At 39.9% G+C, this 23,563-nt stretch overlaps 4 protein-coding genes across 10 annotated transcripts in view; 1 reads left to right on the forward strand and 3 right to left on the reverse strand.

The window, feature by feature from the left end:
- FAM149B1 (family with sequence similarity 149 member B1) overlaps positions 1–4,198 on the forward strand; it is an 87,907-nt gene extending 83,709 nt beyond the window's left edge. For 3 of the 5 annotated variants that reach the window (XM_043596621.1, XM_043596618.1, XM_043596619.1), the window contains exon 13: positions 2,331–2,525. In XM_043596621.1, the coding sequence (XP_043452556.1) occupies positions 2,331–2,525 (195 nt within the window). Of the gene's footprint in view, positions 1–2,330; positions 2,526–3,505 lie in introns of those variants that run through there. The other 2 variants (XM_043596620.1, XM_043596622.1) reach the window with 1 other exon arrangement.
- On the reverse strand, positions 627–12,098 carry DNAJC9 (DnaJ heat shock protein family (Hsp40) member C9). Its single transcript, XM_043596631.1, has 5 exons — positions 9,588–12,098; positions 9,274–9,414; positions 8,486–8,740; positions 6,454–6,540; positions 627–6,084 (listed from the first exon to the last, which is right to left on the reverse strand). Exons 1-5 carry the CDS (start codon positions 9,765–9,767, stop codon positions 5,893–5,895), a joined length of 855 nt encoding a protein of 284 aa, XP_043452566.1. The 5' UTR covers positions 9,768–12,098; the 3' UTR covers positions 627–5,892.
- A 115-nt stretch (positions 12,099–12,213) lies between these two features.
- On the reverse strand, positions 12,214–13,614 carry MRPS16 (mitochondrial ribosomal protein S16). Its single transcript, XM_043596632.1, has 3 exons — positions 13,400–13,614; positions 12,663–12,923; positions 12,214–12,463 (listed from the first exon to the last, which is right to left on the reverse strand). Exons 1-3 carry the CDS (start codon positions 13,410–13,412, stop codon positions 12,330–12,332), a joined length of 408 nt encoding a protein of 135 aa, XP_043452567.1. The 5' UTR covers positions 13,413–13,614; the 3' UTR covers positions 12,214–12,329.
- A 1,103-nt stretch (positions 13,615–14,717) lies between these two features.
- Positions 14,718–23,563, reverse strand: part of CFAP70 (cilia and flagella associated protein 70) — a 100,556-nt gene continuing 91,710 nt past the window's right edge. For all 3 annotated transcript variants that reach the window (XM_043598030.1, XM_043598029.1, XM_043598028.1), the window contains 2 exons: positions 16,738–16,785; positions 14,718–15,027 (listed from right to left, as the gene is read on the reverse strand). In XM_043598030.1, coding sequence (XP_043453965.1) covers positions 14,947–15,027; positions 16,738–16,785 — 129 coding nt within the window. In that variant the 3' untranslated portion in view covers positions 14,718–14,946. The remainder of the gene's footprint in view (positions 15,028–16,737; positions 16,786–23,563) is intronic.

Raw genomic sequence — 23,563 nt, forward strand, 5'->3', positions numbered from 1 at the left:
AAGTTAAAATGCCTTATACATGAGTCACAAATTCTAAACAATTTAAATTGTTAAATATTAAACATTTCTGAGAATAAACAAACAAAAAAAAGTTAAACTCCAGTGCATATCAGATCAGCATAACTCATTCTCTAACACTGCCCTTACAGAGTTACACCAAAACTGGTATCAGATTATGATGTGGACTGATGGATAGGTAACTCACCTAAAAAAAATAGAAGTCAACTCTTTGATGTTTGAGATGCTTACCTTACCATTTAATGTGCATTTACTAGCCTTTTAAGCAAATAATAGAAAAACTGAGTTGGGAGTGGAGGCCATGCACTGACCTTGCCCAACTGTAGGCCAGGAGCTCAGCCCCACCTGATCTTTGTGGCAAGAGGGCTTGAAGAGCCTCGGGAAGTGAATGGGGCCACACTCAGTGCCCAGGAGCCAGGGGCCTCACATCTTATACCAGTTTTCAGGACGGTGCTATTTGAAGCCCACTTATTCCAACTCATAAGCTTTGAACTGTATCAGCCTAAAGCAATATACAATCCTCCACTGAAAGAGTGGTGAGAACAATAAATTCCTGGGATGTTGTATTAGTTTCCTAGGGCTACCGTAACAAATTACCATAGACTGGGTGGCTTAAAACAACAGAAATTTATTCTATCAGTTCCAGAGCCTAGAAGTCCAAAATCAAGGTGTCAGCAGAACAATGCTCCCACTACAGGATCTATGGATGAGGATCTTCTCACCTCTTCTTGGCTTCTGGTGGACTGCAGCAGTCCCTGGCCGTCCTTGCCTTGCAGCTGCATCACTCCAGTTTCTGCCTATGCCTTCACACAGCCTTCCTCCCTGTGTCTGTGTCCAGATTTCCGTCTTATGAAGATACCAATCATTGAATTTATGGCTGACCCTAGTCCAATATGACCTCACCTTATCTTGGTGACATCTGCAGAAATTCTGTCTCCAAATAGTCATATCCACAGGTTCCAGGTGGACATAAATTTTGGCAGCAGCTGCAGGAGGGGACACTTCAACTCAACAGACCTTAGGAGACTTTATTTAGGGGGAGATTCACCAAAACATGACCTAAAGGGAAATGTGAGCATTTCTGATTCTTACTCAATGTGAACTCTAGAAAAGTTTGAGAACCTCTATTAAATCTGTCCTCTCATAATTTGATTCAGGGCACTTGTTAAAGCAGTGTTCCATGATTATATTCTACAGCTAGATTCTCTATAAAACATTTATATATAATTTTCAGTTTCTTCTTTTTCTGATGTTTATAACAATAAAAGTAAGAATTTCTTACCTTAGCTGTGTCTTTCCCAGTTTGCTGTCATGCAAAGGGAGATCAGCTAGTTGCTCGATGTAACTGAGAGCATTATAACTGAGTCCCTGGCTTGGCACTTCCAGACTAGCACTCTGCTCCTACAGGTGAACAAACTATTTTTATGGACCATTTAGCTCACCACAAAAGTTAGTCTGCTTTTGTAAATAAAGTTATTACAGGAGAGCTACCGTACTCATTCACTTGTGTACTGTCTATGACTGCTTTCCCACTCTAACGGCAGAGTTGAGCAGTTTCTAGCAGTACATACCACAAAGCATAAAATATCTACTTTCTGGCCCGCCAGAAAGGAAGTTTGGTGACCCCAGTAAAAAAAAAAAAAAAAATGGGGCTTCACCAAAAAAAGGTTCCTGAAATATCTTAATTCCAGTGCTCTGACAGGGAACTGAGAGGGATGTTTTTTATTCCAGAAGCACCAGCAGGATGGCATTGATAGGTGTGTTTTTTTTTTTTTTTTGATATTTACATTCAGTGTTTTAATCATATCTTAAAATTTTTAAATTATCAGAGGTGATTTTGAAATGTTTGAACTTCATACTGAGAGTCACATTTCAAGTATGGAGGTAAAGTCATGGGTGTTTTAATGTTGCTGAAAAGGCTCTGTTGTTTTAAACTTTAGTCAGCAGGCAGTCTAAATTAGATAAAATTCCCTTAACAGCCATTATAAATACTGAGAAATATTAAACCATATGGATTACTTATAAGTGCTAAAATTATCTTAAAGGCATATTAATAAAATTTTAGAACTTAAGAAATTTTTAAAAGAACAACTTGAAAATTCTTACAAGTTAACAAATGGCTTTGTAGGTCCCCGGCTTGGGATTCTTTACTTGAAATACAAGAGTGCATTTAACCAACTTGTCCCTCAGCTGGCAGACAATGCCATTTACATTGCTGTCTGATTTCAAGGTATTCCTTTGTAAACCTACTAACATACATCCTTCGGGGGAAGTCCCATTGTAAGAAGTGTCTCATCTTTTCTGTTTTGCAGCCAGATACACAATATCATTCGTGTGTTGCTGAGTATCCTCATCAGGCCCGACCTGGTAGGGGATCTGCAGTGACAGGTGGGACCATTGCTCTTATTTTACTATGTGGCTATGTTAAGACCCTGCCTTTGTCTGTTTTCTATGTTTATTTTCCCTTCCTCCAGATTTTATTATATTTTGTTTTCCTACATTTGTAAATCCATCTCAAATTCCTTTGGAAATGGCATATAATAAAGATCGAGGAGACCTCTGTTGCCCAGAGCCAAGTTCCAGATTCGTTTTCTCATATGTAAATTAACTTCTCACCACTCTGGCAAAATAGACAGTACTTTCTTTTCTTCAATCTAAAAAACTTAAGTGAAATAAGTCATTTTTATAACATTCAAACACTGCATGGGTTTTATTATGTAGATCCATATTTCTGTAGAATAAACTTGCTATGGTCAGTTAACCTGCTAGGCCAAGGTAAGAAAAGAAGTTTAAAAATGACAAGACATGCAGAGTCTTAGCCTATCCCATTAACTTTTATTTCTAAGTCATATTCTATAGACTGTATTTTCATAGGAAAGAAGAAATTTTAAGGATATCTTAACTTAAAAGTTATCTTCCTATAATGGTCTTCTCACCACCATCAGGGTCATTCTCATTATGTTGTAGGTGAAATATGGAAGTATTAAGCAGTTGAAATGTTTCCTGTTAATAAGATTAAAAAATAATCTGCCTCAAATTATCTGTCATCCAAGTAAATTCTCTTGTTCAGTTCCTATTTGCATTTTTTGGCAGTCTCTGAATGCTTTCAGTGGATTCTTTTCTTGGATTAGTAGTCCTCAAAGAGACACAGTGCTGCCTCTGAGCTATGGTTACTCATTTAGCCATGTTGATGGCCAGTTATAACATTTAGATAAGTGAAACAGACATATTAGTCTGTTTTACTTGGTGGGTTCTTCTCTAGAACTAGGTTTCATATCTTAATACAGACTTGTAGGTTTTACATGATAAAATAATGCAAATGTGGTTCTTACTGCCTTGGTAAATATATACTTTATTACTTAGTACCAGCCTCCAAATTTCAGTCCAACTGATAATTGGAGCAAAAAAGCCCTTAGATATAAATTTGAGATTACCAAATCTAAAATGTCTACTAATGTTACTTTATGATGTCATCTTTGTCTGACAGGTCCTCAGTTACATGGGTCTACAAAATCTCAAAACAGAGGTGGACCAGTCTCTAGAACCAAGCAGGGACCATAGGGCAAATAGAAGAACCTGCTTCAGGCTGCAGGGAACACCTGAGAGAATTTCATGAATCAGTGTCCAGTCATCTTGTGATGCGAAGCTTGTATACAAAAGAACTTAAAACCATCTTCATGAAGTGTTAATCTGGTGTAACTGATTGAGGAAAAAAAAAAGAATATCCGCCAAAGATTACATGGGTACTGTTTTTCCAGTTACCATCTTCTTTCAGCATTAAGTTAACCTACTCCACTGGACAGAATTTGTATCCAAAAATGTAACAAATGAATAATTATCCCCAAATCACTGCTCATGTTGTCTGTTAATGATGATCAGTTCAATTATAGGATTCTATAAGAGTCTATGAAGACTATACATACACAAAAAGCAGCAAATGATTGTTTGATAACATGAAGCTATATCACTGGCTTCAGAACACTTCCAGTTGTATGAATTTCTGGAGAGTTGTACTCATTTTTAAGGCATTTTTAGGAGACAGTTCTGTCAAAACTCTGAGCTACTCATCAAACAGATGTCATTCCTAAAGCTTTCTCTTTAGATGTCCAATCTTCTAGGCAAAGAGGTATGGAAGGGGTGAGTAATAAAGACATAAATGTTGAACACTGGTTTAAAGTAACTTATGTAATAAGTCATAATGTATATACAGTTTCAGACAGGACAGCTCAACCTCACAATGCCTGCTTGATATCAGATTATGCTTTTCTTAAAGGACTTTAGTGGTTATATATATATTTTTTTAACTATTAAATTCACCTTATCAGATTTTCTTAAGTTCTAAGTCAACTTGAAAATTTATAGAATCTGCTGGTAAGCCAGCAATGCCTTAAAATTTCAGAAACTCTGGTAATTGGTCTAGTATAAACATACCCTAAGAGCAGAAGTAGAGAACTTCAACATTCTTCTGATTTCACCATGGACTTTTTTTTGGAGGACATTCATAAATGCAGCATAATGCAGGTTTTAACTATGGCTTAAATTTATTTTATTTAATTTCATTGAACTTTAATTTTGATGACCCTATAAGTTTTAAATCTTGTTAATCTTCAGAGTGGATAAATTCAAGTGACCATAAATAGGGGTATCTTTTTTATTATATCAAGGTGTACTAATGCTATCATATAAAGAAGACGGATGCTTTGAACAACCTGCCTTAAATTATATTTTCAACACAAATTAAAGAGTATTTTTTAACCTGTGTGTAATCACAAACTGAAAGCGTTTCATGTCCTTACCTCAGTTATCATACATAAAGCTCAATAACAGAAGGGCTGTGTTATGCATATGGTATTGGATACGTAAGTCTACAAATCAGAGATATTAAGTTTAACAATTGCTAAAAAAATTTCCATATATTCCAATGACTATATACCAATCTGACTAAATTAAGTAAAAACCTGTACTTTTCTCACAAATCAATACCATGAGTGCATGGTAACAAACCACGGGATCAAGATGGTCTGCCTTTCAAATGTAGAGAGTCAGAAGACACCTCTGAAGAAGTCACTTAGCCCAATTCCCTCACCCTTTTATAGATGAGGAAACAAACGACCTAAGAACACTCTAACAGTTACAGGTAGGACAACTTCTGTTTATGATACTTAAACCAGACTACCTACTATAAATAAGCTGACTAGGATTATTTTTCTTCTCTCTTCTCTAAGCACCTTCCATAGTTTCTCTAGATCACAGATTTTTAAATGATCACATAGATCATTTAAAAGGCCCCACAACTTAATAGTCCTTTTTAACCTGTTTATTTCATCAGGTATTAAGTCTTACAAAGATGCCTGAGGTAATCTGAACATGTTTCTCCTACACTTCAAGCAGAGTACAAAAGCTGGCTGAGTAAAACAAAAAGGAAAGGGGATCTATTTAAGAATATTAAGCCCGAAAGTAAACTCGCAAATATGTGAAAGACAGATGTCCAGCAAGTGTTTTGAAGGCTTTCTAGCCAGGTAGAGTTACTGTTCTAATAAACACACACATCGCTTCGAATACTCTGCAGCTGTGTGCACACTCTTGTGTGCCAAAATGACAACTGCTAAAGGCTATATGGGACAGACCCACATTCCAGATAAGAGTTTCTTGCACAGAAGACCCATAGAAGCAAGTGCTGCCAGGGATACACCACTCACCCCCATTCCCTCAAAAATCACCACTAAACTCCTTCATACAGGACCTCAAAGAATGTCAGGGGATTTCTAGGGTTCCTAAAATCAGGTTGAGAGATTCTGCGTGGTTTACAGAATTGATCTGAATAATCTAGGCTGGAAGGACAATTTTTCTCAAGGGCGGGGTTGACTTTTGTCTTCAAATCTTGACTGTACCTTGCCTGTAAGGGCACCAATTAACACTTAAAGACTTTTGAAGAGAAAATTCCATTATTTCTTTTCTTTCTTGAGAGGCGTTTTTTTTCCCTCCTCGTTTAGAAGGTTTGCAGTACTTTGCTTCCATCTGAGCCAGAAAATTGTCCATTTCCTTTTGCCGATCCTTTTGTCTGCTCTGTTTAAGAAGTTAAAACACAAGCTTTCAAAACACAAGGCTATCCAGAGACAAAAGTACTCAGTGGTTGCCAAGGGCTGGTGGAAGGGAGAATGGGTGAATGACTGCTAATGAGCAAGGGATTTCTTTTAGGTGATGAGAATGTTCTGGAATTAGTGCTGACAGTTATACAACTTGATGAATATACTAAAAGCCACTGCATTGTGCACTTTAAAAAAATGAAAACATGGTATGCATGGTATGCAAATTATGTCTTAAAAGAAAACAAAATACCCACAACATCATATATACACTATAATGAAAATATTAGCAGAAGGAATCAGAACACGAAAGTGGTGACAACCTTTAAAGACAACCTGTCAAGTTTACCTGAATGACTGCTTTCAAATTATCTACTCCTTCATCAAGGCCCAACTCCTTCCTGCTCATTTCTGCTTCTTTAGCCTCTTCCTGAGCCTAAAACAGAAACTCACATGAGACTCCATGGAAACTTAGCATATACTAAAAACATACCCTCTTTCCCAACACCAGATCTATTAATAACCTTTCACTTTGAGGATTATACAGGTTAAAAAGAATATAATTACATAAATATGTCATTCATTAAAAGACAACACAGCCGACAGCATGCAGTAGATCCCCTGATTCCAATAAACATTTCTGAGTTTCCCTCATTTCTACCAAGTAGTTTGGTATTCATAAGCCACATGGTGGTAAGAATGAAAACAAAACACTAGAAGTAGGAAAGGTCATTTAACCAATGATGCCCTCAAAATTGTTGTCAAGATACAGGCATCTCAGATTCCTCTCCTCTGGAAACCCACTTTTTACATGTGACTTGTGGCAGCCTTGAGAGTAACCCTGGCTTAAAATTCCCAAGTAGTCAGAACAAATACTAACAAACTCAGTTTTAACCTTTCTTTACCTGATTTCAAAGCCACCTTCTTCTGCCAAATTTTCCTAGGGCACTGATTCCAAAATACAACAAGAATATCTTGAGAAAGGTTAATGAGTTTGTTCTTTATTTCAGGGCAACAACTAACACTATAATAGGTCCCAAACCCCAGTAAATTTTCTAAATAACAATGAACACCATTAATACTGGGAACGATGATACATTAGGATTTTGTTATTCCAATAAAAAGAGTTTCCATGCTCTACTTTCAGTCCTTGTATTCTATTTCTGTCTTTTAATACTGTGTACCCACTCCCCAGGTTTGGTGGAGTCTCTCTCAAAACTATACCATCCCCCATCCCCCAATTCTAGGGAAATTTCTCAAGCTAATATCCTATTACTGGATACAGCTGTGCTCAGTTTCACCAGAGAAAATTATTACCAACTTAAACGGTCAACTTGAGCCTAAACAGATTTGGCCTATGAGCCCAAATGATTAATACTATTACTTTTTAAAGTAGGCTCCATGCCAAACATGAGGCTTAAACTCATGACCCTGAGATTAAGAGTAGCATGCTCTACTGACTGAGCAAGCCAGGCACCCCCAAGATGATAACCTTGATACACATTCCACCTTGCTCAACAAATATGTACACGTACACACACACACACACACACACACACACACACACACACACACACACAGGCTCACCCCTGGTATGTATCTTGTATCAAAGTTGCAGACCTACTTCCACCTCCAAATCTTACACTGTCTACTTTCCACAGAGCTCCCATTAGGAAATCCAGGTTGAGGCAATGGTTACTATCCCAGAAGACCAGACACACAGATGTTTGCTACCTTGAATCCACGCCCTCCCAGAATCTCAGCTGTTCCTAAATTACTTTCCCCTGCCATCAACCCTCCCTCTACCAATGCCACAGTATAGTAAGGTACAGAGGCCACAATCCTGGGTTCACCACAAGAGTGTTTCTCTCAAAGTGTGTTTGGGAATACAGTTGCATCAAAATAAACTGAATCGTTTGTATAGAAATATATATTCTAGGCCTAACTCAAGAACCAGTCTGGGCAAGGGCAAAAGAAAATCTGTATTAACAAGACACAGTGCCCCCCCTCTCCCCAAAAGTTTCTGTCATCCTCTCCCCATCCCTTAACCGAGTGAGAACCACCGTCTAACCTATGTATCTGGACTCCATTAATTTATCTCTTGAGGGATAAAGAATATTTGTGTTAAGATGATATCAGTTTAAAAAAAAAAGATATTAGTTAAACCATACACATAGTAAAATCCTGTTGACCACAACATACTAGGGAAAAAAGTTTCTCTTGATGAGCTGGCATGCTCATTTCATTAGACAACCACTATTTAATAAGTTAACCCTGATTCGCATTTCAGTAATCTTCTATATATTTGTTATTGTAAATACTCTCATATTCTCTTCGGAAGCAATCAGGATATAAATAATAAATTGCATTCAAAATCTTACCCTCCTTTTTCTTGCATTCATCTTTTGCTTGGATTCTTTGACAAAGGCATTATAGGATGGGATCTCTCCAGCATCAATGGCTTGCTGAATAATGTTCCTTATCCTGGGTTCCTCTGTGTACTGCACACACAGCACAGACTCCATGATCTGATCCATGTCACCCTTGAAATCCAAATAGGCCTGTTTAATATCTGCCAGCTCTTCTTCAGAACCTTTGTATGTCTTTTCAAAAGCTTGAATGTCTTCTAGAGATATCTGAACAGAGACATATGTTTTAGCTTTAACTGACAATTTTATTTTAAATAAATAAAAAGCATACTAGTAAAACTAGATTTAGGTGTTTAAATATTTCCCCCCAAGTACAACAGTTGCTTGAGTTGAAATTGTTGCAAGGAACCACATTTTCTATGCCAAAGCTTTTCCAGAGTTCTCCCTGCTCCAACCTTCACAACTACTAAATTACAGACCAGGAAATTTTAAATGAAGTCTCCCGGGAAAACTCGAGACTTACATGTGGATATGTACAATGAAGCACTATCTCGTAAAATATTAAACTACCTTTTTCACTACAATCACTCTACATCAACAGTAAAGTAAAGGCTCATTTAAATAGATTTATTCTTCGTATCTCCTGAGGAATGCTTGCTTGTATGTGTGTATATATCTGTATTTTGAGATGAAACAAATTCCTCATTCCTACACAACACAAAATGCAATGCCTTAAAGGCATTCAATAAACGTTTGTCGAATGAATGAACAGTCACAGAGAAATCTCCAGAGTCCTCTACCTTTTTAAAAAGTAATCTCCAATACGTCTCCCAGTCCCGATCTTGGTTGAGCGCATCAGAATCTTCGTCCACTGTTCCCTGCTCATTGTACAATGCTCTCTGCTCTTTGTCGCTCAGAACAGAATAGACTTTCCCGAGGATCTGTGGGGAAAGAGCATCCAAAAGTCACCCTTTGCATTCCTCACTGAAACCGCGCTTGAGAACTAAAGATTAGAAAAAGCCAGACCCGGCTGGGCGCACTCCGCTGGGGCGGGGCCAGTCGGCCAAAAGACCAAGAGAAACCCAGGAGGCCAGTGGAGCGGGGACTCACATACCTGGAAACGGCGGGTGGCGTCTTCTTTGTCGTCCTCGCCGACCCGGTCCGGGTGCACCTGCAGAGACACCTTGTGGTAGCCGCGCCGGACCTCGCTGTCCGAGGCCTCGCGCCGCACGCCCAGCACTCGATAAAGGTCGGCAGTACCGAACACTTCCTCGCACAGCTCCAGCAGCCCCATGGCCAGTAAGGGCAGGGAGCGAGCTGCAAACTCCGCAAAAACTGCCGGTTCCGGCCACACTGCCTAGCGCTCCGAACTGCCTCCTTTTCCCGCGCAAAAATACCCAGGGCGACTGCGTCACAAGAAGCGCCGGAGGGGCGTGGCCAGGACGCCGCACTTTACGGCGGCTGCAACACGAGGGCGTGGCCAGTCTAGAGGGAGCTGCTGTGGGAACCTCCTTCCGCGTGGTTAGCCTTTACGGCCCAGTGCCAGGATGCCTTCCTCCCCTTACTCAGGAAATCTGGCGCCTATCTTCTCCCCAGTGTCCCAACACATAAGCTTATTTAATATATGGCAGGTCCATACTACTCGAATCTATATATTGCTGTTTTGTTTGCCTTTTTAATGTAAAAAACTGCATTAGCATTGACGTTTGGCAATTTGATATGGTTCAACGATCCAGACAGGAGTACACAGAACGCGCAGACCCAATAATTTTGCAACCTACAGGCTGGGACTGCTGGGTAAGGGCTTTCCCTCGATTCCTGCAAGAAAAAAAACCCTAAACCAAAAGCACAAAATACCGGTCTTTTAACTCTAACGTTTATTACAGAATCATTCCCATTTACCTTTCACTTTGGTGAAGGTAACGTGACCCAAACCATCATCTTAGTAAAAATAAAGATGCTGAAGAAAAAGCTTTTTTTTTTTTTTTTTAATGCTTTCTAAAGTACAAAGCTGGGTTTGAGCATGTTGAATTTGATGCAATCAACTAGAAGATGGTGAGAAACTGTGTCAGGAGATCCAAAACAAGGCTAGAGCTTGAGATAACCTTGGAAATCAGGGACAGGATGAGCTCACACAGGAAGTGTGTGTATACAGATCATAGGCAAAGGATAAACCAAAGCACAAAGTGAATACTTGAGTTGGCAGAAACTCAGTAGCTCAAAATAATACCTTAGCTTAACTCATTTCCCAGCAGTTCCCCTTGCTGTTCAATACTTTTCAGAATCATTCTCCTCTGATCTACAATTACAGTTTACCCAAAGATCTTGAACTCTCCAAAGTGGATTATTATCTTTAACTTCCAGAGTTCCCATGGTTTTCATAGCATTTCTCATTCCCAGATTCCAGATGAAATCCAGGTAGTCAGTTCTTCTTGGCCTGCTCTGCCTTCAAAGTTCCCTCAAAGCAAGGGAGGCCAACCAGTGACACCCCTGGGACAGACTTGATGATGCCATAGCGAGATCGCTGGTAACTGTTCTCAGAATACAAAACCCAGAGAATAAAATAAATTGGTACATTGATAGCCCTTTAGTATCTCCTCTATAAATCTCCCCACCCTGGTCTCATGCCAGAATTTGAAATCTGTACTATCCAGGGTGTGCACTAAAATTCTCCAATCCGTGCCCGTGGTTGTCCTGCAAAATGGTGGACCAGATAATTTGACACCTTGGGTTTTGGGCACAGCCCATCATTTATATTGCCAAATTCATCATACCTAAACCTCATCCTATCACTGGCTTTTTCAGTGGACTTTTGAAAAGCTCCTCATCTTTGCTCATCTCACACCCACCCTGCCCCAGACACTCTAATATGCTGTAAAGGGCTCTCCAGGTATGCATAGTGGGCTCTGAATCCTAGCTCTGCCCAAGTGAAAATAGGTGGCTTTGGTCAAGTTTCCACCTCTCAACCTCAGCCTCCCATCAATAAAACAGAGACAATCCTACTCACTTTCATGATACCTAATAATCCTCACAAATAACCCTACTTGTAAAGAGCTGAGAATGTACATAGGTACTTTTCAATATTACCTTTCTTCCATTTTCATATTCTTAAAATAGGCTCTTATAGCCTAAAAGCTCATTAAAAACTCTACCTTTGTAGGGTGGCTGGGTGGCTCAGTCGGTTAAGCGTCCGACTTCGGCTCAGGTCATGATCTCATAGTTCTTGAGTTCGAGCCCCGCGTCAGGCTGTGTGCTGAGAGCTCGGAGCCTGGAGCCTGCTTCGGATTCTGTGTCTTCCTCTCTCTCTGCCCCTTCCCAACTCATGCTCTATCTCTCTCAACAATAAATAAACACTAAAAAAATTTTTAAAAATCTGCCTTTGTAAATTTGAGATTATGTGTCAAACAAGACAATATAAATTTATAATTACAAAAAAATAATAATAAGCAAAGTAACTGTGTCTTTGAGCTAGTGGGATGACCATACGTGATTAAGGAAGGAATTACTCTGATGGACCATGGACAGGCTGGCTGGGGGCTGTCAAACAGGGGTCTTGGAAGGCAACAGATTGTAAAGTTGCCCAAGAGATCCAGGGCCCAACCCAAAGTCCAACACACCCCATAGTCACGGTCTTTCTCCCAGATGAAGGCTGAAAAATCGAATTAGTACCTAGACCCAGCTTTATGTCAGAAAGAACAAATCTCTCCCTGAGCCCTGCTCAGGCCAGGCGAGAACATGGGTGACTTAGAAAACTCCATTTATTGACCTCCAAAGCTAATAAAACTAAGTGCTCTGCACAGGTGTTTTAAGAGAACTTTGACCTTATTCCCAATGCTCTGCTCAAGCTCAGCTGAAGTCAGCTCGTTTTTGTTTCTGTAGCTTCTGTGTCTGTTTTCTGAGATGCTAAGAGGACTTCACGTGCCCGTTTCCTTCGCAGCCTCTCAGCATTTGTGATCATCATGGGATGCAGAGGGAAGAAGCCAGAGAGACCTACAAGCAACAGGATTTTCACTCATTATAACGTGGAAAAAGGAGTCTCCACATTCAAAATGACAATTAGAACACAACTTCAGCTCTCACTCCAGTCCTGATCAGCCTGAGGTAATGAAAGTCATTCTTAACTACTATCATCCTGAAACTGACTTCAATTTAAAATCCCCTCAATGAAGTAAGGCTAGAGCTACGTTACCCAGAAGCTTCTCCACAGGCTTAGAGAGGTGAGCCCCACAGCCGATCCAATGCCGGATCCGGTCCAGGTTGAGAGCAACGATTTTCTCTCCATGACTGTTGGGCAATGGATCATAGGAGCCCAGCTGCTCCACGAAACGGCCATCCCTAGGGCACTTGTTGTGAGCAGCCACAATGCGGTAGAAAGGCCGGTTGGTACAGCCACTCAAGGCAAGGCGGATGGTTAAGTGGCCTCCATGGTAGGCCTTGCAGAGGACAGTAGCTATAGAGAAATAAATGGTTAAGACACAAGAACTGAGTACACAAAATGGACAAAATGAGTTAGATAAACAAGCCCCTTCCTCAACTGTGGTATCTTTACATCCAACCAATTATTGTCAATCTGGTTTAAATATTATATTCTTTGTGAAACTCCTCTCATGCTCTTCAACGAGAAGTGACTACCTCCTCATCCCTCAATCCACTCAACACTAGCCTGCCATTTAATAGCTCTGCAACCACGACGGAGCCTCAGCTACCTCATCTATAAACAAAATGCCATTTGTCTCATAGGGTTTCAGCAAAGATTAAGGAAGAAAAAACTGAGGAGAGAGCTAAACGTAAGGCTGTGTGGCTGTTTCAGGTTGCGGTGGCCTCCAACTCGCCCTGGAGAGAGCTGTTTCATTCATCTGGTCCCATATGCCACCACCCCCCCCCCCCCCCCATACGCCGACGAGCTCCGCCCGGAAGCTCACTCACTGAGCTGGACCATGGTGCAGCCGGCGTGCGCCGCGACTTAGGGCGCCAGGTGCCGCGCCTCGCAGCGCCCAGCTGTCCGCACTGATCAGCGCTATGGCTTTGGGAAGGGCGAAGGACGAACACCCAAGTCCACACTGCCGAACCTGGGGCGTGACCTGTCCGTGACCCAAGCCCTAGCGCCCTGGTGGCGGAAGCAGAGTCCACTCGCCCCGCCTCTTCCGCTTTTCGCTCCTACCCTTCCCATAAGGCAACGTCGCGAACCCTGATGTACCTTAAACTGCTGCAAAAAAGGCGCGCTGCAATTGCGTGTAGCCGGGGTGGTAGTGCGAGCCGAGCTGAGTGGGCGCTCTCGGTCTTCATTGGACAGTGGGTTCCTGCTAGAGTGAGGAATATTGGGAGAATCCAGGGGAGCGGCCAGGAGAATTGCTAAAGTGCTCTTAAATACATCCTTCCAGGGAACGTGTTTTGGGCACCTGTTTAGAGCCAAAGCCACTGCTGAGAAGGCCTAGCTGAAAGGGCGCTGTCCCTGCCCCTAGGAAGCTCATAGTCACGTGGAGGAGACGCTGAGCCCACACCAGAGTTGCTAAAGGTGGTCATTATACAGTCCTGGGGCAGCGGAGGAGAAGGCGAACCCGATACTTCCTTGGTGCCTCAGGAAGATTTCATAAAGGAAGTAGCGTTAGAGTCGAGGCTATAGAAGAACAATAAATGAATGTGGAGTTTATTTTATCTTTCTATGTTAATTAATATGCCTTTCACTTTCCCTCCGATTCCTCCACCTCCCTCCTCTGCACCTTCTTTAAAAAAAATAAGAGAAAGGAGTCTTTATTTCTGGTTTTGCTATGCAGTGATCTAGAAGAAAAGGAGTGAAGGATGGTTCCTTTGTCATCTCTAGCCCTAGAATAATGGCCTCAGTTGTGAGTTTTCCATCTATTATAGAGTAATGGATTCTTCTTGGAGCCCTTGTGATTTAGATCCATAAAGATACCCGGGATTAGAGGTAATGAGCAAAGACCTCTCTGTTCAGCTCTGTTCACCATTGAATCCAAAGGGTCTGGTCACAACTAATGTGTTTGTCCTAATACAGTGACCCAGCATAGCATTCTTACTTTAGGCCCACTTTAGAAATTGATACCTTAATTCTCAAGTTCCAGGAAGTAAACCAGGCCAGAGACTTTAGCAGTTGACGTCCTAAAGGAGTGATCTGATAAGCTTTACCAGAAACCTTAATAATGAACCCACTATACCTTAATTATAGAAATAATTATGTTCTTACATATACCTCAGTATACCTTAATTAACTCCAGAACCACACTGATGAATTTTTAATCTCTTCCATTTTTTATTGTCATCTAGTTTACAGTAGTCATTTGTAAAACATTCCCAGGAAGGGCTATCCAGTAAGATAGCCCATGGAAATAAATGAACAAGTTTCTGTTCATGGTGTTGTCCATTCCCAGGCCTCATGTGATGAAATATCCAGGGTTTAATTTCTCTGGGAAGGAAAGAAGCTCAGAGTCCCATACAGAATAGTCTTCAGCTGGATGTCAGAAAGATGGATTTCCAAAGCCAACTGCCTCCTGTACCATGTGGATCTCTGCAAGTAGAGTCTCATCTTTCAATTTCAGCTGCATAAGAAGATGGAAGGGGAGGAGACATGTCATACCTGATATATCTTTGTGGAAACCCATCATTTACAGGGCCACAGTTAAAGAATATAGTTCCTTGGCATGAAATTGGCTCTTCCCATATTCCCTATTTCATGGTAGCTCCATTAAAAGACCTCAGAACATTGTGCTTACATGGACACATTCACTTTATGAAAATTCAAGTAGTATAAACATTTGCAATTTGTGTATTTTTTTGTAAAATAACTTTAATAAAGTTTACTTTTAAAAGAGTTCACATCATCACCCAATCTATCTTGACTATAATATTCCAATTTGGCAAGTGACAGGAATCAAAGATACTAGATTTAATTTTAGACTCTAGATGTGTAGTAGAGATGTCTAGTGGCCACTAAATACCCACTATTCTTTCTTACTAACAAAATCTTCACTTCTTTTCAGGGCAGGAATGCAGCTAGCTAAAAATCTCCATTCCCTTCTTCCCTTAGATCTAGGGGTAGTCTTACGACGAATTGTGGCTAATGAAATGTCAGCTAAAGTCACTGCTGCTTTTCCGCCCCCCCCCCCCCCAAAAGTAGATACTTTTCTCTGGAAATGATTTTCTTTACCATCAAATTCTATGTACTTGTGAAACATCTTTATTTTTTTAATCTGAGTGTAGTTGACGTACAATGTTACATTAGTTTCAGGTGTAGAACACAGTGATTCTACAAGTCTATACATTACACTAGTAAGTATAGCTAATAAGTATAGCTACCATCTGTCCCACACACTATTACAATACCATTGACCATATTCCCTATGCTATATCTTTTATCCCCATAAAGTCATTGCTTCATAATGGAGGTGAAATAGCTAGCATGTTTTCTTTGTTCTTTCCTCCCTTTTGTTCTTTATTGTGCCTGAAACATGTATGTGGTGGCCTGAGCTACAGTGGCTGCCTTGCAACAATGAAGGATGGGAACTGCATGCTGTGACTGAAGCAAAGAGATGGAGTTTAGGTCTTTGATGACATTGTGGAGCTGGGATCCCAGCCCTGGGCTTTTCATTAGATAAGAAAAATAAAACTCCCAATTTTTTTAAGCCACTATCTTTCAAGTCAAATTGTCTGTAATTCATAATTAATAGAATACAATGGAGGTTGGCCAACTACTGCTCATGAGCCAAATCTGGCTGGCTGCCTGTTTTTGTAAGTAAAACTTTTATCTGAAACACAACCATGCTCATTTGTTAATGTATTGCCTATGGCTCCTTTTGCACTACAAGGGAAGAGTAGTAGATGCAATAGAGACAGTTTGGCCCACAAAGCCTAAAATATAAATAATCTTGCCCTTTACAGAAAGTGTGCTGATCTGTGGACTAGACCAACACCTTCAGTCTACACACGAGGAAGATGAAGCCCAGAGAGGTTAACACAGTAAAGTTAGTGGCAAAACTAGGACCATAACTCAGGTCTCCTGACTCCCAGGCCATCTGTCTTTCCATTAAACCAAATTCTATAAAGAGGTAGAAAAAAGGTCCCCCATAGTAATATATGGGTTATTCCAATATATGGGTTATTCCAAACCCAGCAGCAAATGGCAAAGATAGTAAGAAGAGCCTCTAGAAAAATATTCACATCATGAAATGTTGTAAAGTCTTGAATTAAGGCAGCATCTTCCTCCCAGTTTTCCAACCTCAGTACAAGCAGCAGAGGCACCTGCATCATACCTTCATTGTGTACTTGTAGGCCTGCTCAGCTTCCAGTTCCCGTCCAGCCTGAAAAAGAGAGCAGCAGCTGGTGATGATGACATATCATAAACATTACGGTAAGAAAGTACAGTGCCATAAACATTTCTACCAAAACATAGGATTACCCTCTGGATTCAAAGGGGGAACAAAAATGAAAGGTGATATCAAAAAGCAGATATCCTTGTATATGTGTTGCAAATGTATACACACATGTATGCGCGCACGCACACACACACACACGAGATATGTGAATATTCCTTCTTCATTTTAAAAATCTTTTTTTTTTAATTTTTTTTCAACGTTTATTTTATTTTTGGGACAGAGAGAGACAAAGCATGAACGGGGGAGGGACAGAGAGAGAGGGAGACACAGAATCAGAAACAGGCTCCAGTCTCTGAGCCATCAGCCCAGAGCCTGACACGGGGCTCGAACTCACGGACCGCGAGATCGTGACCTGGCTGAGGTCGGACGCTTAACCGACTGCGCCACCCAGGCGCCCCTAAAAATCTTAAAAATAACTTGGCCTCTCATTTTTTTCCCCCTGAAAACACCATGAGTCATTTGTTTCTCTCAGGATTGAAGCCATTCTGTTAACAATAGCTAAAACTTACATAATGCTTACTTTGTGATTTATACTGTTCTAATTGTCTATATTGTTTTAAGTGCTTTACACACTTTCATTCCTAGTCCTCAAAGTAATTCTAGGAAAAAAACTGCTATTATTTATAATTCCATGTTCACAGATAGAAATACCTAGGCATAGAGAGGATAAATAAGTGCCCAGGGTTACGAAGCTAGTAAGTGGAGGATCCAGGTTTTAAAACAATGCAGTTTGGCTCCAGAGTCCTAAGGTTTTAACTATTGCACTTTATCCTGTCTCTATGCATTAGAAAAAAGCAAATACTGGAATTGCTTCCATGTATATCTGGATATGAGATGAGGACACCTAACTATTCCTCCCAGTTATTTTTTGCATGAAGCACATCTAGGTATTAAATGATAATAATATGAATTCACTATTATACTTAACAAGTTTGTGCATAACAAATTAGAGTATACAATGTCACTTGGGAAATACATAAATATGAAATACATGCATAATACCTAGTATTAAATAAATATGAAAACTACAGAATGTTCAGGCTAGAAGGAAACTTAGAAAATATCTAGTCCAAATTCCTGATCAGTGCCAGTTCATGATAAATTTTTACTAGTTCACAAAACTTTCACTATTTAAGAGACTTTCCTAGGGTGTCTGGGTGGCTTGGTCGGTTGAACACCTGACTTCAGCTCAGGTCATGATCTCATGGTTCGTGGGTTCAAGCCCCACATCAGGCTCTGTGCTGACAGCTCAGAGCCTGGAGCCTGCTTCGGATTTGGTGTCTCACTCTTTCTCTGCCCCTCCCCTGCTCATGCTCTGTCTCTCTCTGTCTCTCAAATATACATAAACGTTAAAAATTTTTTTAATTATTAAAAAAATAAAAATAGGGGCGCCTGGGTGGCTCAGTCGGTTGAGCGTCCAACTTCAGTTCAGGTCACGATCTCGCAGTCCGTGAGTTCGAGCCCCGCGTGGGGCTCTGGGCTGATGGCTCAGAGCCTGGAGCCTGCTTCCGATTCTGTGTCTCCCTCTCTCTCTGCCCCTCCCCCGTTCATGCTCTGTCTCTCTCTGTCTCAAAAATAAATAAACGTTAAAAAAATAAAAAAATAAAAATAAAGGACTTTCCTATAAGATATACACTTCAAAGACATCCCCACCTGAAGTTCACTGAATTCCAGGGGCATTTTCTAACACATTGTTCTTTCCTGTCACTATTACCTTTGTTTCATTTCTGCTGGGATCCAAATGATGTGAGGATCCAGAACAGCCAAAACAATTTTGAAAAGAGTGACATTTTTTGTTTGTTTGCTATTATGGAAAATGCTGTAATAAACATCCTTGTACATGTCTTCTGGTATTTTTCTTAGGAATATCTAGATATAAAATTGCTAAGTTATAGGTAAGAATTTGGGTAAATAATGCCATATTGCACTTCAAAGTAGTTATCAATTTATATCAACAATTCTGAAAATCCTTATCAATGTTGATATCAGACTAATTTTCCCCTGTTTAATGGGTGTGAATTTCTGTCACAATGTCATTTTAAATTGCATTTTCATGATTACAAGTGAGGCAAACTTCTTATCATAAATTTATTGACTTTTACAATTTCCACTTCAGCAAATTGTATATTCCTATCCTGTGACCATTTTTCAATCAGATTGTTTGTATGTTTTTTTCTTATTGTAGGGCATATTACATATTTATATAATAGCTATATTATATAATTACATAAACTGTAATGAGTTATAAATTCTGCAAGTATTAAAGTCCTTAAGCTTTGGGGCGCCTGGGTGGCCCAGTCGGTTAAGCGTCCGACTTCAGCCAGGTCACGATCTCGTGGTCCATGAGTTCGAGCCCCGCCTCGGGCTCTGGGCTGATGGCTGGGAGCCTGGAGCCTGTTTCCGATTCTGTGTCTCCCTCTCTCTCTGCCCCTCCCCCATTCATGCTCTGTCTCTCTCTGTCCCAAAAATAAAAATAAAAAAAAGTTGGAAAAAATAAAGTCCTTAAGCTTTATTTTTGTGTCTTTTGTTATGCATGAGTTTCTATTTTAAAATTGTTAATTTAGGGGTGCCGGGGGAGCTCAGTCGGTTAAGGACTGACTCTTGGTTTCAGCTCAGGACGTGATCTCCCCGTTTCATGAGTTCGTGCCCTGCGTCAGGCTCTGCGCTAGTGTGCAGAGCCTGCTTGGAATTCTTTCTCTCCCTCTCTCCCTGCCCCTCCCCTACCTGTGCTGTCTTTGTCTCTTTCAAAATAAATAAACTTTAAAAAAAAGGTTGCTAATTTTATTTTTGGTATTTTATTTTTGGCTAGTGCATTTACAGTCATAAGAAAATTTGCACACCCCGAGGCTATAGAGGTATTCTCTATATTTTCTCCTAAGCAATCCAAAGTTTTAAGATTTAGGCCTTTAAACCAGCTGGAAGTATGTATGCATCCACATGCATGTTTGGTGTGAGGTAAGGAACTAATTTTCTTCACATGGATAGCCAGTTGCTTCATCTGTATTTATTGAATAGTCCATTTGTTCCTCATTTTGGGGGGCTATACAATCTTTAAAATTGGCTTTATTGAAGTATAATTTACATACCATAAAATTCACTAATTTTAAGGTTCAATTGTGCAACCATCACCACCACAATCCAGTTTTAGATGATTTCTATCACTCCCAAAAAGCTTACTAACCTGAGTCCAATATTTGTATAGAGGATTTTTTTTTCCTTTTTAGTCTGAGAGTATATATTTCAAATACTTTTTCAAAAGTATCTTTTAAAATTTTTCAAAAATATTTTAATTTATTTTTGTGAGATAGAGAGACAGAGCATGAGCAGGGGAGGGGTAGAGAGAGAGGGAGACACCAAATCCGAAGCAGGTTCCAGGCTCTGAGCTGTCAGCACAGAGCCCGACGTGGGGCTCGAACCCATGAACTGTGAGATCATGACCCGAGCCAACGTCAGACGCTTAACTGACTGGGCCACCCAGGTGTCCCCCAAAGTATCTTGAGTTAGTTTTCTTTTTCCCACCTTCAGTGCTGTTATTCATGGGAAGTAGTTTTGTTTTTATTGTTATGATATGAATTATACAATCTCCCTGTTTCTTGTTGAATTTCTTAAAAAAAAATGAAACATTAACATGGTTCCAAAAGTCAGATATGTACAAAAAGTATAATCAGAGTGTCACCCACTCATTGCCTCCCTTCTACTCTATGTCTGCCCATGTCCTAAAGGACCCACTCTCATTAATCTGGTTTTTCCTTCCTGTGCTTTTTTTGCACAAATGAGCCAACCTGTGAATGAATTCTTCTTTTTCCCTCCTTTTTATACAAAAGATGGTATAAAATCTTGCACTTTAGTTTTTTCACTAAACAACATATCATGGAAATCACTCCACATGAGTTCATAGAGATCTTCTCCATTATTTTTTTCAGTAGCTTAGTACTCCATTATGTGGATATACCATAGTTTATTCAAATATTCTCCTATGTATGTTGTTTCCAATATTTTGCAATTGCAATAATACTGTAATAAACATCTTGTGCTTGTGTAGTTTTTAGTTGTTGGAGGAAGAGTTTCAGGGAAAATTCCTAGGAAACCCCATTATTTTTAAAAACCATCTAATTGGGGCGTCTCGGTGGCTCAGTCGGTTAAGCGTCCGACTTCAGCTCAGGTCACGATCTCGCGGTCCGTGAGTTTGAGCCCCGCGTGGGGCTCTGGGCTGATGGCTCAGAGCCTGGAGCCTGCTTCCGATTCTGTGTCTCCCTCTCTCTCTGCCCCTCCCCCGTTCATACTCTGTCTCTCTCTGTCTCAAAAATAAATAAACGTTAAAAAAAAATTTTTAAACCATCTAATTAAAACCTAAGTTTCCACATATATGTGGGTCTACTTCTGTCTAGCAGTTATGTTCCACTTACCTATTCCTACCCTAATATCACTCAGTTTTAATTATCAGAGCTTCACAATAAGTCTTAATATTTGGTACAAAAGTCTTCACCTCTTATTATCCTGTCGATATTGTCACTATGATTTTTTGGCCTTTATTGGGCAAGTGAATTTTAGGGTTACTTAATCAAGTTCCTAAAAAAAACCCACCTGTTGTTATTTTTATTGGAACTGCATTAAAATTAGACATGTGGGAATATTTTCAACTTTGTGTTCTTAAAACCTCCTGTCCATGAACATAGATAGTATCCTTATTAGATCTTCTTTTATGTCCTTCAGTAAAGTTTTACACTTTCATCCATAAGATCTTGAGTGAGATTTTTAAAGTTAGACTTTCAAATTGATTGTTGCTAATGATCTTTGATTTTGATGATATTGATTTTTATATTAATATTTTTTCCAGCAACTTTGCAAATCTACTTCTTTGTGTTAATCTTTATTGAACAGATAATACATATACATAAGTAAAAATCAAAAGGATATAATAAGATATATAGTAAAAGGTCTTGCTTCCACCCTGACCCTATCCACTCTGTTCCCAACTCCTTCCCCCAACAATAACCACCATTCTTTGTTTTTTGTCTACTCTTTCAGTAGTGAAACTTTTTATTCATCTTTCAGTTTGTAGATTCCCTTTTAATCCTTTTCCCCCAATTTCTTTTATGAGTATGTGTGTTATTGGCATGGTGGAACTTCCAGTACACAAGGATATCTCAAAGATATTGCAGGTTTTGTTCCAGACAAGTGAAATAAAGTGAATATCACAATAAAGCGATGTCCCCTAGTACATATACAAGTTATGCTTACACTATACTGTAGTTTATTAAGTGAGAAATAATAGCATCATGTTTTTAAAAACAATGTACATATCTTAATTAAAAAATATTTTATTGCTGGGGTGCCTGGGTGGCTCAGTCAGTTAAGCCGTCTGACCCTTAATTTTGGCTCAGGCCAAATCTCACAGTTCATGAGCTTGAGCCCTGCATCAGGCTGTATGCTGACAGTGCTGAGCCTGGTTGGGATTCTTTCTCTCTTCTTCTCTCTCTGTCCCTCCCCTGTGCACTCTTTTTGTCTCAAAAACAAAAAATTAAGAAACATATAAAAAATACTTTATTGCTAAAAAATGTTAACCATCATCTGAGCTTTCAGGGAGTTGTAATCTTTTTGCTGGTAGGTGTCGTGCCTTGATGTTGAAGGGTTCTAATGGATCAAGTGAAGGTTAATGAAGGTAGGGGTAGCTGTGGCAATTTCTTTAAGACAATGATGAAGTTTGCCACATCAATTGACTCTTCTTTCCATGAATGATTTCTCTGTAGTATGCAATTCTGTTTGACAGCATTTTACCCACAGTACAACTTCTTCCAACACTGGAATCAATCCTCTCAAACCCTGCCACTGCTTTATCAGCTAACTTTATGTAATATTCTAAACCTTCTGTCAACCACTTTCACAACATCTACACCAGGAAGTTTCCATCTTAAGAAATCATTTCCTTTGCTCATTTATAAGGAGCAACTCCTCATTTGTGAAAGTTTTTTTCACGAGATTACAACAATGCAATCGCATCTTCAGGTGCCACTTCTAATTCTAGTTCTCTTGCTATTTCTACCATATCTGCATTTACTTCCTCCAAAGTAGACTTGAACCCCTCAAAATCATCCATGAGGCCCGTGGTCAACTTCCAAATTCCTGTAAATGTTGATATTTTGACTTCTTCACATGAATCACTAATGTTCTTAATGAAATCTAGAATGATGAATCCTGGATTCCAGATGGTTTTCAATTTACTTTGCCCAGATCCATCAGAGGATCTGATTCTTATCTGGAGTCTATTTCCAAGCACATACAGGTTATTGGCAGAATTCAGTTCTTTGTACTTGTAGGATGGAGGTCCCCATTTCCTTGCTGGCTGTGAGCAGTTGGCATTTTAGCTTCTAGAGACCATCCACATTCCTTGATATGTGGTCCCTCTCTATTTTCAAGCCAGCAATTGTGCATTGAATATTTATTGTGCTTTGAATTCCTCTGACTTCCCTATTTGTCCCCAGCCAGAAAATAACTCCCTGCTTTTAAAAGATTCACCTGAATGGTACAGGTCCAACTGGATAATCTCTGTACATATCTGCAAAATCCCTTGGGGGTTGGAAACCAGAAGGTTTCCTTATGGTTTTGTCCTGAATTTCTCTTCTAGCACTTTCCTTTGCCCCAAATCTCCAGTCAGGCCTCATCTTGAGTCTCTTCAACTAGAACTTCACTAAGGAGACCTTTA

The sequence above is a fragment of the Prionailurus bengalensis genome, chromosome D2 (genome assembly GCF_016509475.1).
Source record: "Prionailurus bengalensis isolate Pbe53 chromosome D2, Fcat_Pben_1.1_paternal_pri, whole genome shotgun sequence".
Lineage (NCBI taxonomy): Eukaryota > Metazoa > Chordata > Mammalia > Carnivora > Felidae > Prionailurus > Prionailurus bengalensis.

Coding starts and splice junctions, on each gene's coding strand:
- MRPS16 (XM_043596632.1), bottom strand. Junction 12,464..12,662: donor GCCTGTGGAGAAGCTTCTGG/GTAACGTAGCTC, acceptor TGTTGCTTGTAG/GTCTCTCTGGCTTCTTCCCT.
- DNAJC9 (XM_043596631.1), bottom strand. CDS start 9,767: ATGGGGCTGCTGGAGCTGTGCGAGGAAGTGTTCGGTACTGCCGACCTT. Junction 9,415..9,587: donor ACGCCACCCGCCGTTTCCAG/GTATGTGAGTCC, acceptor CTTTCCCCACAG/ATCCTCGGGAAAGTCTATTC. Junction 8,741..9,273: donor GGAGATTACTTTTTAAAAAG/GTAGAGGACTCT, acceptor GTCTCTGTTCAG/ATATCTCTAGAAGACATTCA.